General features: G+C 34.5%; 1 protein-coding gene across 1 annotated transcript; it reads right to left on the reverse strand.

Moving 5' to 3' along the window:
• Positions 1-3,449: 3,449 nt before the first annotated feature.
• Positions 3,450-4,169, reverse strand: LOC108479487 (cytochrome P450 81E8-like). Its single transcript, XM_017782129.1, has one exon. It carries the CDS (start codon positions 4,167-4,169, stop codon positions 3,450-3,452), a length of 720 nt encoding a protein of 239 aa, XP_017637618.1.
• Between the last annotated feature and the right edge of the window lie 10,880 nt (positions 4,170-15,049).

Here is a 15,049-nt window from a genome sequence, read left to right on the forward strand (position 1 = left end):
TTCTTTCTGAGTTTTGGAAGAATTGAAGTTGGATGAAGCAGAATGGATACAATCCTGATATGATCAACTAGATTGAAGAGAAAATGTTGAAAGCCATCCGTCATGGTCAGATGTACCAAAAACAAATGATACGAGCTTACAATAAAAAGGTTCATTCCAGAGAATTCCATGAGGGGGACCTAATATTGAAAAAGATTTTGCCCATACAAAAGGATTTTAGATGGAAATGGATACCGAATTGGGAAGGACCTTATTTGGTAAAGAAGGTCTTTTTTGGAGGAGCGTTAACTTTGACCAAGATAGATGGCAGAGATTTGTCCAACCCTATGAATTCAAATTCAGTCAAAAAATAATTCACCTAAAAAAGAAGAAGAAGGGAGAGACTGAGTCGAAAACCCGCAAAGGGCGTCTTGAGATCAAAAGGGTTTTGAATTGAAAATCCAATAAATGGCAATTCAAATTTTGATCAAAAATGGGGCATGTGGTAGTCTTGTTATCCCTGAATGAACAAGGAGGAGATATTATCTCCTATATCTTGGGCATCAACAAAGTATTTTGGATCTCTGAAACACATATAAACTCTAAAAGGGTCATCGAGAAGTTAGAGCGAGGAAGCTCATGCTGCGTTATCTGGGGCACCTATTTTCATCTTATTCATTTTTTATTTTAGCAATGTTTGCTATCTTTGATTAAGTTATCCATTTCAAGCTTTGCTCTCAATAAAATCACTTTTATCCATTGTGATAATCTTTTTCAAGCATTTTCATTGAAATATCGATTAATGGACTAATAATATTCAAGTAAAAGGATTTCTTACATATTGCTCTGAAAGTTTTCTAAATAGTACAATGACCTGAAATAGGACCACTAGTTAGAACTAACTAAATCTAAGAGTTGGAAAGGTTTGGGAATGAATAGTCTAAATTGGTGATTATTTCTTCGGGTTCTCTGTCAAAGATACTAGCTGAACAAGAAGGCAGGGTAATATGTCAGTGATAGAACCTTGGTGAAAAACGAGCAATGTCAACCTAAACAATAAAAGGGGATCATTCTCAAAAAATGACATTCAGCATTCATTCAAAAATCATTCATACGCATCTAATTAAGAGCATTTGTTTCATTCTGATCATGACATCCTAATTACTAGGCATAAATAGACCCTTAAATTGGATTCTACAGGTCATGTTCCCTAGAGAATGGTGTAACAATATCAGAGAAACCATAAATCCTATACTCTTGAAGTTGAAGTGGGATGGGTTGAGATTATTATGACAAATCTTATCTCCTTGAAGTTGCAGTGGAGTAGATTGAAGCCACAAATCTTATCTTCCTGAAGTTACAGTGGAGCAGATTGAAGCTACTAATCCTTTGGGGATTTAAGGCATTGTATCTTAACTTATGGGATATGATAACTCTTTCTCGAGTAACTTGAAATAAACCCTTTTCATGAAAATTATTTTAGTTAAATAGCACCTTAATACAAAAAGGATCGTGTTTTAAACTCCTTTATTAAATTTTCAATTCACGACACTAAGACTTTAATTAATCAATTAGGTACCAATTTTAGGCGTAACTAGGGTGCTAACCCTTCCTTGTGCGCAACCGACTCCTGAACCCGTTTCCTAAACTTTGTAGACCAAAAATCTTTGTTTTAATAAATCAAACATTTTATTAAAAAGATCAAATTACGAGGTGATCTGATCACAACTCATAAAAAGGATTGGTGGCGACTCCTATTTTTATATTTTTTAATAAAAGTCGATTTAAAAAAAATGGTTTCGACATCATCCTATTCCACTAAAAAAACATTTCACTTTACTCCATGTTTGAATTTTTTCTAATTTCAAATTCATTCATATACTAACAATGTTTTTATGAGTTAATCAACATAATAAATGTATGACAACATAATTTCTTTTTGTATTTTGAATATTCAATTACTTTTAGTTTTATTTATTTATTTTATTTTTAATTTAACTTAATGAATTTATTTTATTTTGGGTTATTAAAACTCTTTTTTTTTCAATATTTATTTGTTAAACATAGCTCGAATAACAACTCTTGAATGTTGATTTTCTTTGATATTGACGATATTTTTGGGAATTGAGGACTTTGTTAAGGTTAGGTGATGCTTTTCTCTAAAATCGTTCATGTCATTAACAATTATAGTATTCTTTGCCCCCCAACAAAAAGTAAAATTTGAGCATATTTAGCAAAACAAAGGAAACTTTAAATAAATATAATCATTCATGCCATTAAATTTCTTATAACCAGCTAGATGTTGATCATACATTAGCCATTTCTTTTCCCTTAGGAAAACTTATATCGTTAATGTTTTGAGGTAATTTACATAACATTTGACAAGTTTAAGTACCAAGTCAAACAACAAAAACTTAGACATCAAATTAGGAAAAAAAAAACAATGAGTTTAAATATTAAATTTGATAATAAAAATTTTTAAGTAGAAATGATTATTTATAAAAAGTATCACAATTTTATGGGTTTATTAACAATGAGGCGAGCTTTGCACAGACCCTCTAATGGGTGGGCTTCAGGCATGATACTTCACATACCTTCAATTATATCAATTTCTTTACAATCAACCATTTTCCACTCGAAGCATTGAATTAGTGAGCCAAGGGTTAGCCTCATCACTCACTGAGCCAGCCATAACCTTGGGCATGCCCTCTTTCCTAACCCAAATGGTATCAGCTTGTGAGACTGAGAATGATCCTTCTCAAACCTCTCTGTAGGGGCGAAGCTAGAAAATTTTTTTAGGGGGATCGGGTGAAATTTTAATTTTTTATAATTTATATATTTATAATTTGTAAAAGATTAAATCAATTTTTTATAATTTTAGGGGGCCAAAGTATAATTTTACCTTTAATAATTTAAAATTTTTAAAAAATTTTAAGGGCCTAAAATACAATTTTATATTTTAGGAGGACTAGACCCATGGCAGCTCCCCTAGCTTCGCCCCTACCTATCTAGCATAAAACTTGTTGGATCATCCCGTGGTTGCGGGTCCTTATAAATAGACCACGCATTCACCAACACAGCACATCGTATCCGCCTATGGTGCAATCATTAGATGGCACATGTAAAAGTAGAAGAGGGACTGAAGGGTGTATAATCTTTGCGCCTCTAGTATAATATTTTGAAAATACTTCAACTTTGAAACATCAAGCTCATCGATCAAATTTTCTTGTCCTATTTCAGTGTCTATTTTAGCTTGAACCTTCTATACTTTTGGGTGGTTCCCTAAATTGGACATTGCCCATTCCATGGTCACTAATGTTGTATCAGTTCCCGCTAATATTAGGACCTGCATGATCATCATGTATGTTATTAATATGGTGATAGAAAAAACACGACATTTTCTATTTTGAAATTATTGATATGATACGGTTATTTTTTGAAGTAAAATGGCTTGGTCCCTGGCTTCTTTTTTATTCTTGAAAACAACGAAACTTGAAGAGAAAGAAGAAGATTTCAACTGACCAGCATGAGCTCTTTAATGATTCACCAGTATAGTAATGAGGATCAGATTGTTGCAAGTTAAGAAGGTGATCAACCACACTACCATTGTTATTATTTTTTAGCTTCATCCATCGACGCTCGTCGACCAACTTTTGCAGCAATCCATCTAACTTTTTCTCTTTCTTTTTGTATCCTCCTAACCAATTTAAAACTAGCAAGAAATCCGCACGATTAGTCATGCCGGCATTCCTAAACGTCTCCGTTATAACTTCCCTGAACTCTCTCGCTTCATCTTCACCCCTCACTTTGTCTACGTAATACCTCTTCCCCGTACCTCCTCTTTTTGAATGGTGATGAAAGCGTTGTGACGACTCGAGGAGAAAATTTCGATGGTGCCGGTGTAAGTTGCGCCAATGACAACAGTAAGACGAGGTGGAAACTGTGGTGTAATTGCAGCTAAAGTATTTCCCCGTGATCAACTTGGAACAGCTGGCTAAAACTATGTCGTTTTTGGTGAAGCATTCCTCAGCAACAACTGAAGATGAAACCATCACAAAGAGCTGAGACCCGAGGTAGAGGGAGAAGATCGAGTCGTGCTTTTTAGAAAGACGGTGGTAGAAACGGTGGACGGGGAGTGAAGGCGGGATGGATGGAGGTTTTTGGGGTGTCTTTTTTATTGTGACAATCATTTTAAACAACGTAGAAGAAAGATAAATGGAAGAGGTGCATAAAGAATTATTGTTTCTTCCATTTTTGGATACGTTTTATTCATTAAATTATGGTGTTTTACTTTATATATATATATATAGGGGCGTTTTACCCAAAAATGCCCTTTAAATAATATAATTACAAAAATAGGTTGTTTATTGTGTTATTTACCGGATTAAGCCGTTTTCCACGAAAACACGTCCACGTAAGTACGATTTAGTGTCCACGTCAGCAAAACGCTCCCCTGGGGGAGCGCTTTGTCCAGGTCAGCAAAAAATGCATCCTTGAGGGCGCGCTTTGCTGACTTGGACAAAACGCTCCCCCAGGGGAGCGTTTTGCCCGTGTAACAGTCAAATTTTTGACCGTTGGCTTCCAACGGTCTAAAAGAAAAAAAACTATAAAACCCCCCAAATCATTTTTTCACACAAATCTCTCAAATTTCTATAATTCTCTTAAAATTCCTTTCCCTTTAATTATTTTTCACACAATTCTCTAATAATTCTCAACATTCTTTCAATATTCCCTTTAAAAATCTATCAAATTTCATTGAAATTTTCTCAAAATTCTATCAAAATTCTATCAAAATTCTTTGTTTAAAATTTTTTGAATTTAATTTTTAAATTAAAAAATATGATCTTGTTAGCAATGGCGGAGAATTAATCCATCTCGATAATAAGCACATCTTCATTGATCAAATGACAATGGTAAGTGATAATTTTAAATTTTTAATACTATTCGATATTATTTTAATTTATGCAAATTTAATTAAATTTGCAATACTATTTGATATTTCATTCATTTATGCAATTGTAATTACAATGTCAATATTGCTTGATTTTTTTCATTTATGATGTTTGCATTAATTAATTTATGCAATTTTAATTAATTTTTGTTTTATAAATTTTTATAATAGTCTGTAGATCGGGTGTTGAAATGCTACATCCGTAATATGTTTGGTTCTCCATCACCGTTGATCGAGAATTACTTGAGGGAAGTAGGATTTTGGCACGTGGCCACGATAGGCCGGGGGTGCAAGTTGGACTCGAAACTAATCAGTGCATTGATAGAGAGGTGGAGACCCGAGACGCACACTTTTCATCTTCCATGCGAGAGTGTACTACCACTCTGGAAGACGTGCATTTGCAATTGGGATTGCCGGTGGATGGGTACGTAGTCACCGGGTCTGCATCATCTACTAATTGTGGAGTTGTATGCTACGAGCTTTTAGGTGTTATACCGGATAATATTAACGGAGGTCGGATCGAGATGGAATGGTTACGAGACACATTCTCGGAGCCGGATAATGATTCGACTGAACTCGAAAGAATACAATATGCTCGGGAATACATTCTTGAGATGATTAGAGGTTATTTGATACCGGACTTGTCAAGAAACCTCGTACATCTGAGATGGCTGCTAAAACTCGTAGATTTTAGAGCAGCCGGTGAATTGAGTTGGGGGTCTGCCGTGTTGGCAATATTGTACAAGGAAATGTACAGGGCGACGCGACCAAACAAAGCCAAAATAGAAGGTTGCCTATCACTACTGCAATCATGGGCACAGTTTCGCTTTCCATTTTTACATCCTCGAGTCGACCACCCATATACATTTCCACTCATAACGAGGTAAGTTTTATATTAGATTTTACAATTATTACGTAGATTTAGAATATAATTGTATACTAAAAATTTATTTAGTTAAGTGGAACCATTCGGCGAGTTATGTCGGAATACCTACCTCTCTCGAAGATATACGGCTTCTATTAGACCAATGATCGGAAGCAGAAGTAAGTATTAAATAAAATATATATACATAACAAAATAGTCGTTTCGTATTTAGTATTTAGTATTATGTATTATGTATATAAGTAATATTTTTATCATGTTCATATAGTTTTAATGGACACTATACGAGGATCCGAAAATTCGAGCAGTAATTCCGGATGCATTCCTTCAAAATCCAAACGTTTGGCATGTGAAGGTCCTCTTGGGGAACTATGCTACCGTGGAGATGCACCAGTCAAAGAGAGTATTGCAGCAATTTAGATTCTGACAACCGATTCCCGTGGCACCTGAGGTGTTTGATGATGAGTACAAAGTCGGCTTACGGCAACTGCATACGGATTGGCTGAGATTCTAGTCACACTATATCGAAATGTGGGAAAATCAATATGATTATATACCTACTCAGGAATTGATCATAGTTCCAGGGTTAGCGTGCATAGCGGAATACTTGCCATGGTTTAGGATCCATGACAAGCCATATTTATTGTCAGAAGAGGAGAGGCGACGACAAATTCGTGCCCAAAGGAGTTGACGGGGCCCTTTAAATCCAAGAAGAAGAGACGATGACACAAGCCCATCAATAGCACCCACACAATCATCAGGCCCAACAGTTCAACCGACGACACCCACATCACAGCCTTTTCAGATTATGCAGGTGCGTATTCTAGCCCTTATATGTATCCTAACCCTTATATGTTTCCTTTTCCTAGTCCTATGGCAAGTTGAAATCCATGGCCCGGTCCATCTCTGTTCTCGATTACTCCGAGTTAACCTCCAATCTATAGGCCGCCGTCGGGGAGCTCTTCTTTCTACTAATCCTCATCACCTTACGGGATTCAAACACCTCCGCCATGGGTGACGCAAACACTGCCACAATTATTATTCTATCAAGGTGGGTCACCCTCCCAACAGCCACAACCAGATCCCCTGCCCAAGGAACCACAACCCCCGCGGGAAGCTGATTGAAGAAGGAATCCATCACGGAACCGTCGACGACCCCCATGTGGCACTGATTCCGACCGCCACGGACATTAATTTTTTAATATATTTGTACAAACTTTTTTATATTGTTTCATTTAATAAAAATAAAATTTCTTTTGAATAAGACAATTGTAATACAACATAGTTTCATTTAATAAAATATAAATAATACAACATAGTTTTTCACGACAACTATCAACTATTTCGATTTGGACATGATCTACTTGTATGGCCTGGTTCCTACACCATCCACACAACTTCTGATTATGGTTGTTTCTCGGATATCCATATTGGTACGTATTCTAGTCGAGCAAGGTCAACTCTTTTATTTGCAACGCAATTCTTTATCCGGTAACAGCTTAAACGGAACAAGCGATACAGGTGGCCAGTTATGCTTATCTGGGATAGGTGGGAATACGTGTCTCCACACGTTGTACATGGTTTCTAGTTTGTACACTTCGTCGACATAGCTCATGGGATCTAGACGAAGATTCTGATAAGCTGCTATTACATGAGCGCATGGATAACGAAGTGCGTCAAATCTCCCACAGTGGCAACACTGCAGCAAAATTGACTTTTAGCGGCGTTTTTTAAGGTCTTTAGCGGCACTTTTACAAGCGCCGCAAAAAATGCCACTATATACGGCGCCACTAAAGTTTGCGGCGTTTATTTGAAAAAACGCCACTAAAGATGTAATACCCCATACCCGTACCTGAGACCGAGATAGGATACGAGGCATTACCGAAATTTTCAAAATAATTTCAATTAATTTATATTATTTAGTATTCATTTTCATGTTTCATGTAACATCCTTTTCATATATTCAATTCAAAATATCATATAAAATACGATACAATACTTAAATTTTCATATTTACATGCTCATTCAGGGTATCCGAACCTACCTGACTAAATTGCAGAAATACCAAGATTTAGGGGCATATTGGTAATTTACCATTTTCCCAAATTTCACCCAATCTTAAATTGATAATTTCATTAAATTTATTAATTTAGATAATAAAACAATTTATTCCTTCAATTTAGTCATTTTGACATTTTTACAAAATTACCCCTAAAGTTTTACTTTTATTCAATTTAGTCCATGAGCTTAAAACATGCAAATTAGCCATGCTAACTGAATATTCATGTATATTTTTCCTCCTCCTCCTCTCTATTCCACATCCTTAATGTATATAACATTCTTGTAAGTACGATTTCACAATTTACTTATTAATGCTCACATCAATCTATTCACACGAGTCATAGTCACTCAATTATTTATAATTCGAGCTATAGAGCTCAAAATTAAGATCCGTAAATTTTACCTAAAACTAGACTCACATATAATTCCACCATAAAATTTTAAGAATTTTTTGTTTAGCCTATTAGTACAGTTTATTCATTTAAGTTTCCCCTGTTTCACTATCCAATAGTTCTGACCTCTCTTCACTAAAAATTAATTATATCACAGTACAAAACTCGGATAATGTTCCCATTGATTTCTATTGAAAATAGACTCATTAAGGATTATAAGCATATAAATTTGAGACTCTAATTAATTTTATCCAATTTTTGGTGATTTTCCAAAGTCAAAACAGGGGAACCCGAATTCATTCTAACATTGTCTCACAAAATTCATTATATCTCATAATTTACAAATCTATTGCTTACACCGTTTCTTCTATGAAAAACTAGACTCAATAAGCTTTAATTTCATATTGTATTCATCTTCTAATTCGATTTCTACAATTTATGGTGATTTTTCAAAGTTAGTCTACTTCTGCTGTCCAATATTGTTTTAGTTCAAGATGTTTATTACCATTTTTCCTCTAAATTTCAAAGGTCATACAATTCAGTCCTTACTGAATTAGCCCATCTATTAAGCTAATTTTTCTCAATTAACATTTTATTCCATCATTCTAAACTATTACACAATCTTTAAAAATCAGAATTTTAACACTAAACCTTAATTCACAACTTTTTCACAATTAGGTCCTAAAATCAATTTCTATTGAAATTACTTGATAAAATCATCAAACAACAAAATCAAAGCTTCAAATTCATTTTATTTCATCATAAACAGCTAACACTTATCAATGATAGCTTTTAATTTTGTTCATAAAATCAAAAACTAATGAATTAAACACTTGGACCTAATTGTAAAAGTCACAAAACATAAAAATCTCAAAGAAAAGGGTAAGAATTGAACTCACATATGTCAAAGTATGAAAACCAGCAGCTTTCAGACCTCCCATGGCGTTTTTGCTGAAGAAAATGATGATATCTCTAGATTTTTCAAATTTGTCTTGTTTTATATGTTTAATTTGCAAAATTTCCCATTTTGCCCTTGTTTCTCCTTGTCTTTTTTGCTGATTTTCTTGCCCAACCGTCCAGCCCATACAATTTGGGTCCAATTGCCTTTTAAATCCCTCCTTTTTAATCACTTAAACTATTTAATCACAATTTATAAATTTCGCACTATGTTCAATTTAGTCCTTTTTAATAAATTGACTAACCAAACGTTAAAATTTTCTAACGAAACTTTAATAGTAACTTAATAACACTCCATAAATATTTATAAAAATATTTATGGCTCGGTTTATAAATCTGAGGTCTCGATACCTCGTTTTCAACCAAATTTACCTGATTAATTCTTTTAAAATCGCAAAATTCACTAATTAAAAATAATTCTTTTAAGTTCGCACTTGGCCTATAATTATTATTTGTTAAAATTTCTAAACATACTCGTCGGATTTAGTGATCTCGAATCACTGTTTCCGACACCACTGAAAAATTTGGCTGTTACAAAAGATCATGACCTTTAGTGGCGCTTTTTCCACAAACGCCGCTAAAAATTATGACATTTAGCGACGCTTTTTCCACAAACATCGCTAAAGATCATGACCTTTAGCGGCGCTTTTCTCAAAAACCCCGCTAAAAGTCATGAAATTCAAAAAAAAATATTACAAAATATTATAAAGGTCATGAAAAATATAAAAAATTAAAAATTCATTATTTCAATTTAATTTTAATTTATTCAAATAAATTGATTTCAATTTGATTCACTGTTTGTAAGTTAGAAAACTATAATCATCTGAACCAAACTAAATTTAATTTTTTTATTTTATAACTAATTTCTTTTACAAATATAAAAATAAAAAATTTATTTAAATTAATAAAAAAATTAAAATACTTTATACAAATATATTTATATATTAAATGGTTGTGTAGCACAAGGAAACTTTGCTCGGGCACAATGTAAAGGAAACCTAGATCAGCTCCTTTGACATAGGGTCCAATATTGCCCTGCATATGACCATCCACAAGGGATTTTCCTTCAATTCATATAGTTTTGAAAACTCAACAAAATAAGTTTAAGTTGCAAGTCACATCATATTATTAGCATAAAGTTCTGAATATTTTATTACCTTGCCATTAAGTTGGAGAAGTTCGCCATCGACCCATCGCAGGTTACGGAAACCAAATTCTGCTATTCTTCCCTGACCTTTGTAACATGCAACATGTATTTTAGAGTTTTCCCATCAATTAGAAGTCTCAAAAGTATGAATTAACGTACTCAATACGAGGTTCTAAATAAAGTCAAATGAATGAGATAATAGAGATATTTTAGGCAAACCTTACACCAAATTCAATACATTGACATACATTGTTCATATTGAACACAATATATCAGATTGCATTGCTTCTCATAATGCAACCTAGGGAAGAAAATGAAAGAATTCAATAACAGGGTTCATGCCTTGGTCTGTATGAGCATTAGAGCATGCTTAATGGTTTACTGAAAACGTTCAATAGATAGATTGAATTAATCAAAAATTTTCTGGTAAGTAGCTTTTCATGGTCATAGGATGACAATCTATTTATTTCATTTCATGCAGCTTTAAAGTTCCCATTTGTAAATTATTGATCTTCTCGGTTTTCAACATTTGTAAATTACTAAATGGGACTTCCAGGTTAATAGGACTTGTTCATTTCTACAGTCATGAAATCACAGGTAATGTGCAGTACTGGTAATGCCCTTTAGATAGTAATCGAAGCATACAAACAGATAGAGATAAACGAGAATAATTACCACTCTTAACTCATCTGGATACAACCCACGGTTTGAGAGCCGGCTTTCCCTTCCAATTTTGGCACGAAGAGTAACCTAAAGATGTAAAAGGCATACCGATTGCTCACATGCTAGAAATACAACTATCAATAGATTTATTTAAGATACAATAAAATGAAAAAAACCTGGCCAGTCGGAACATTGAGATCTCCGGTTAGCTTCACAGCTTCAACATATTCAAAGAACTCAACATCTGAAGATTCATCATCTGCATCACTCCAGCGACCATATTTACGCTTTAGCTGAACTATTTCAGTTCCATAAGGGCCAAATGCACCAACATAGAGGCCTACATTTCAATCAGCTGGTTTCAATAGATGATGCTTGGTATGTAGAGAAAAAATAAAATAACATCAATTAACACCACATAGAAAGAGAAAGAGATCTTCTAAAGGTCCGGTTTTCTAATCTGGTTAGCAGTTCAATGTAGCTCTGCTGAGTTACAAACATTGTAGCAATAAACAGACAATGTAAAGAATTGACTCCATTAGGGGGAAAAAACATATCTCAAGAAATGTGTTCTTATGGAATCTATTTGACCATATAGCTTAAAAAAGCATATTAAAATCCATACAACTTACCAGTAAAGATTTATAGGGAGCTAAGCTTCAAATTTTAAGTTCCCTATCCTTTGAGGTAATAATTACCAAAAAGTGGGAATACTGAAACATTTTATAATTATGCAAGGCCCCTTGATAAAAAGAAACTCATAATTCCCTGTTATTCATTTAAAATATCATCATCTAGTTATCGTTACCGTCATTCACTCTTACAAATGTTAAATTTTCATTTTAGTGATTGCTTTAAATATTAAAAGGGGAACATCTTTCCAACAGTTATACGATGCTAGCAAGTTACTATTATGTTCATTCATAAAATATTTTTCTCAAGAACCTAAATATCTCTGAGCTTTAGGTTCACAGTCTATTGTTTGTCTTTATAAAAGCAGTGCACCAGTGACAAGAAAGGAAGATTGTAACACCCCGAACCGAGACCGTCGCCGGAGTCGAACACGAGGTGTTAACAGACTTCAAACCACTTATTGAAAAGTTCCAGACAAGCTGCCAATCTGTGTACTAGTCGCTTCAAAAATCATAACTTGAGTTTTAGAACTCGAAAATCAGTTTTGTAATTTTTTTCTGGAACTAGACTCACATTTCCGTCTACAGATTTTTGTTTTTTAGAATTTTTGGTTGGGCCAATTGGTACAGTTTATTAGTTAAAGTCACCCGTGTTACAGGGGCCGACTACACTGACCTTCGCGCGTTACAACTCAAATAACTCCCTGTGCAGGACTTCAATACTGGTACCGTTTGTTTCTATAGAAACTAGACTCAAAGAGGAATTCATACATATATGGTATGACTCCTAATTATTTCTGGTTAATTTATAATGAATTTTCAAAGTCCGAGCAGGGAATCCAGAAACCGTTCTGGCCCCGTTCCACTAAAACCCAAATATCTCTCAACATACAACTCATATAACCGTTTCGTTTCCTCCGTATGAAAATAGACTCATCAAGGTTCATTTACATAATTTATTCACTATTTAATTCTATTCCTACTATTTTTAATGATTTTTCACATCCACGTCACTGTTGCTGCCAGCATCATATTCTAGGATAGACTTTCTCTAACACATAGTCTCTATGATTCAACCACCCCTTTTTCATATATGGTCCAAAATATAAGCATGATGACCCATTCTAATGGCTGGTCATTGCCAAACACTTCCATGCCTCTTAATGAGCATATACATACCAAATAATTATAACATTATGCTCAAAACATTCATAAGCCATTTTCGCATGGCTAGGCAATATTTTACATACCGAGTTCAAACAAAACATAATAGCCTATACATGCCGAAATGTTTTCTTAAACCATCTAAGAAGAAGATACCAAAAAGTCGCTAGACGGTGTGATGACTTCGATGACAGTCCCGAGCACGCAAAATGGATCAAGAACCTAAATAAACAACAAATAAGCACACCAAATGAGTACATAACTCAGTAAGTCGTAAGCACTACTCTACCATCAACAATAACAATCATAAGTGAATAATCAAATAATACAAAATAGATGTTTCCAGCCATATCAAACTATACTGCAATTTCTAAGATTTTGGTTCGATCTCATGCCCAATCCTTCAACCAAATCAAACGACAAGTCAGCCCAATCGATTTGAATCCGCTTCCTCAAGTTGGAACAACAATGCACTAGATAATTTTATGCGTAACCGTACAATCCCAATTCGATATTTAGTTAGTAACTCAATCACTTACCTCGTTCATGCACAATTTATTTCCACAACCGAATGTGACTATAGCAAATCGCACACATAGTGCTATAGCAAATCGCACACATAGTGCCATAGTAAATCGCACACATAGTGCCATAGTAAATCGCACACATAGTGCCATAGTGAATCGCACACATAGTGCCATAGTGAATCGCACACATAGTGCCATAGTAAATCGCACACATAGTGCCATAGTAAATCGCACACATAGTGCCATAGTGAATCGCACACATAGTGCCATAGTAAATCGCACACATAGTGCCATAGTGAATCGCACACATAGTGCCATAGTAAATCGCACACATAGTGCCATATGGTCTTTGCACACATTGTGCCTTATGTCAATTCATCATGGTAAAGCAACTTACTAAATTCAATTTGTACATATAATCATAATAATAAATAGGAGAATCACTCAGAAAATATCTATCCAAGGAGTTCTCACAACAAGTGCTTAAGGACTTACCTTGTGTTGAGTATAACGGTTTCGACCCGGCTACTCGATGTCCTTGGCTTTGCCCTTGCTTGTTTCTCCTTCTTTAACTTCTCGGGCTTAATAGATAAATAAACTAGTTTAATCATCTTGCTATACATTTATAGTTCAATTACACATGCATATGTATATTTGTATATTCGCAACCATCCTCACTTATTACCCATTTGGTCAACAATCTAAGCCAAGATAAGGCTTCAATATGGTTGCCTCTAACCGAATACATGCACACCAATCTACTTCCTTTGGCGAATATGCATGTCTATGTGGAGGCAAATTTTACACCTTATACTACACAAAAAAACAGCATACATTTTCCTAATTAACGCATTACATATTGTAGTTCTATACACATCTCTCATTTATTTCATAACCAAACAACATCACAAGCAAATAGACACCTCAAAATAGTATACATGTCATACCAATTCATCATGTGCAAACATATATTCATGTAGGTGCAATGGCCGAATTCTCAAGTGGCTTATATCCAAATATACACACATATCCAAAGCTTAAATCTTACTCACCGTACAACATGCATGAATCATATTTATGGATACAACATGGCCGAATACCACAACACCATACCGTTTCAATTTGGTCATGGTTAAACAAAGAACTTAGTATCTCATTCAAAAATGCTAAAAGAAAATCTAAGAACCCTCAATCTACCATCACATGAATCATTATCAAGCTTGATATTTAGCATGCAATGGCATTAACACCATGACAACTTTGGCCAAATACCATTTCCATGGCATAACAAAGATTTGAGCCATGGCTAACATGCACATCAAGTTAGCAACCAAGACATGCATGAAACCCCTAACACAACCTCATACATACCTTAATCTTGATGCAAACTTAGCCAAATCTCCTTCTAGATCTCTTCCAAACCAAGCATGAAGCAAAAATCCTCCCCCTTTTTCCTTAGTATTTTCGGCCAAGAAGTGAAAAATGGATGAGCAAAATTTTTCTTTTCTTTCCTTAGGACATTCGGCCAAGAGCAATGGTGAAAGATGAACACTTTTTTTTTTCCCTTTTTTTTTTCATACTCTTATTTTATTATTTCTAACATGCACCACTAGCAAAACATGTTTGAAACATGTTTTCTTTTGCCCATATTCATCACCATGGCCGCCACTATAGTCAAATTTGGGGAATTTGA

This window comes from Gossypium arboreum, chromosome 7, assembly GCF_025698485.1.
Source record: "Gossypium arboreum isolate Shixiya-1 chromosome 7, ASM2569848v2, whole genome shotgun sequence".
Classification (NCBI taxonomy): Eukaryota; Viridiplantae; Streptophyta; class Magnoliopsida; order Malvales; family Malvaceae; genus Gossypium; species Gossypium arboreum.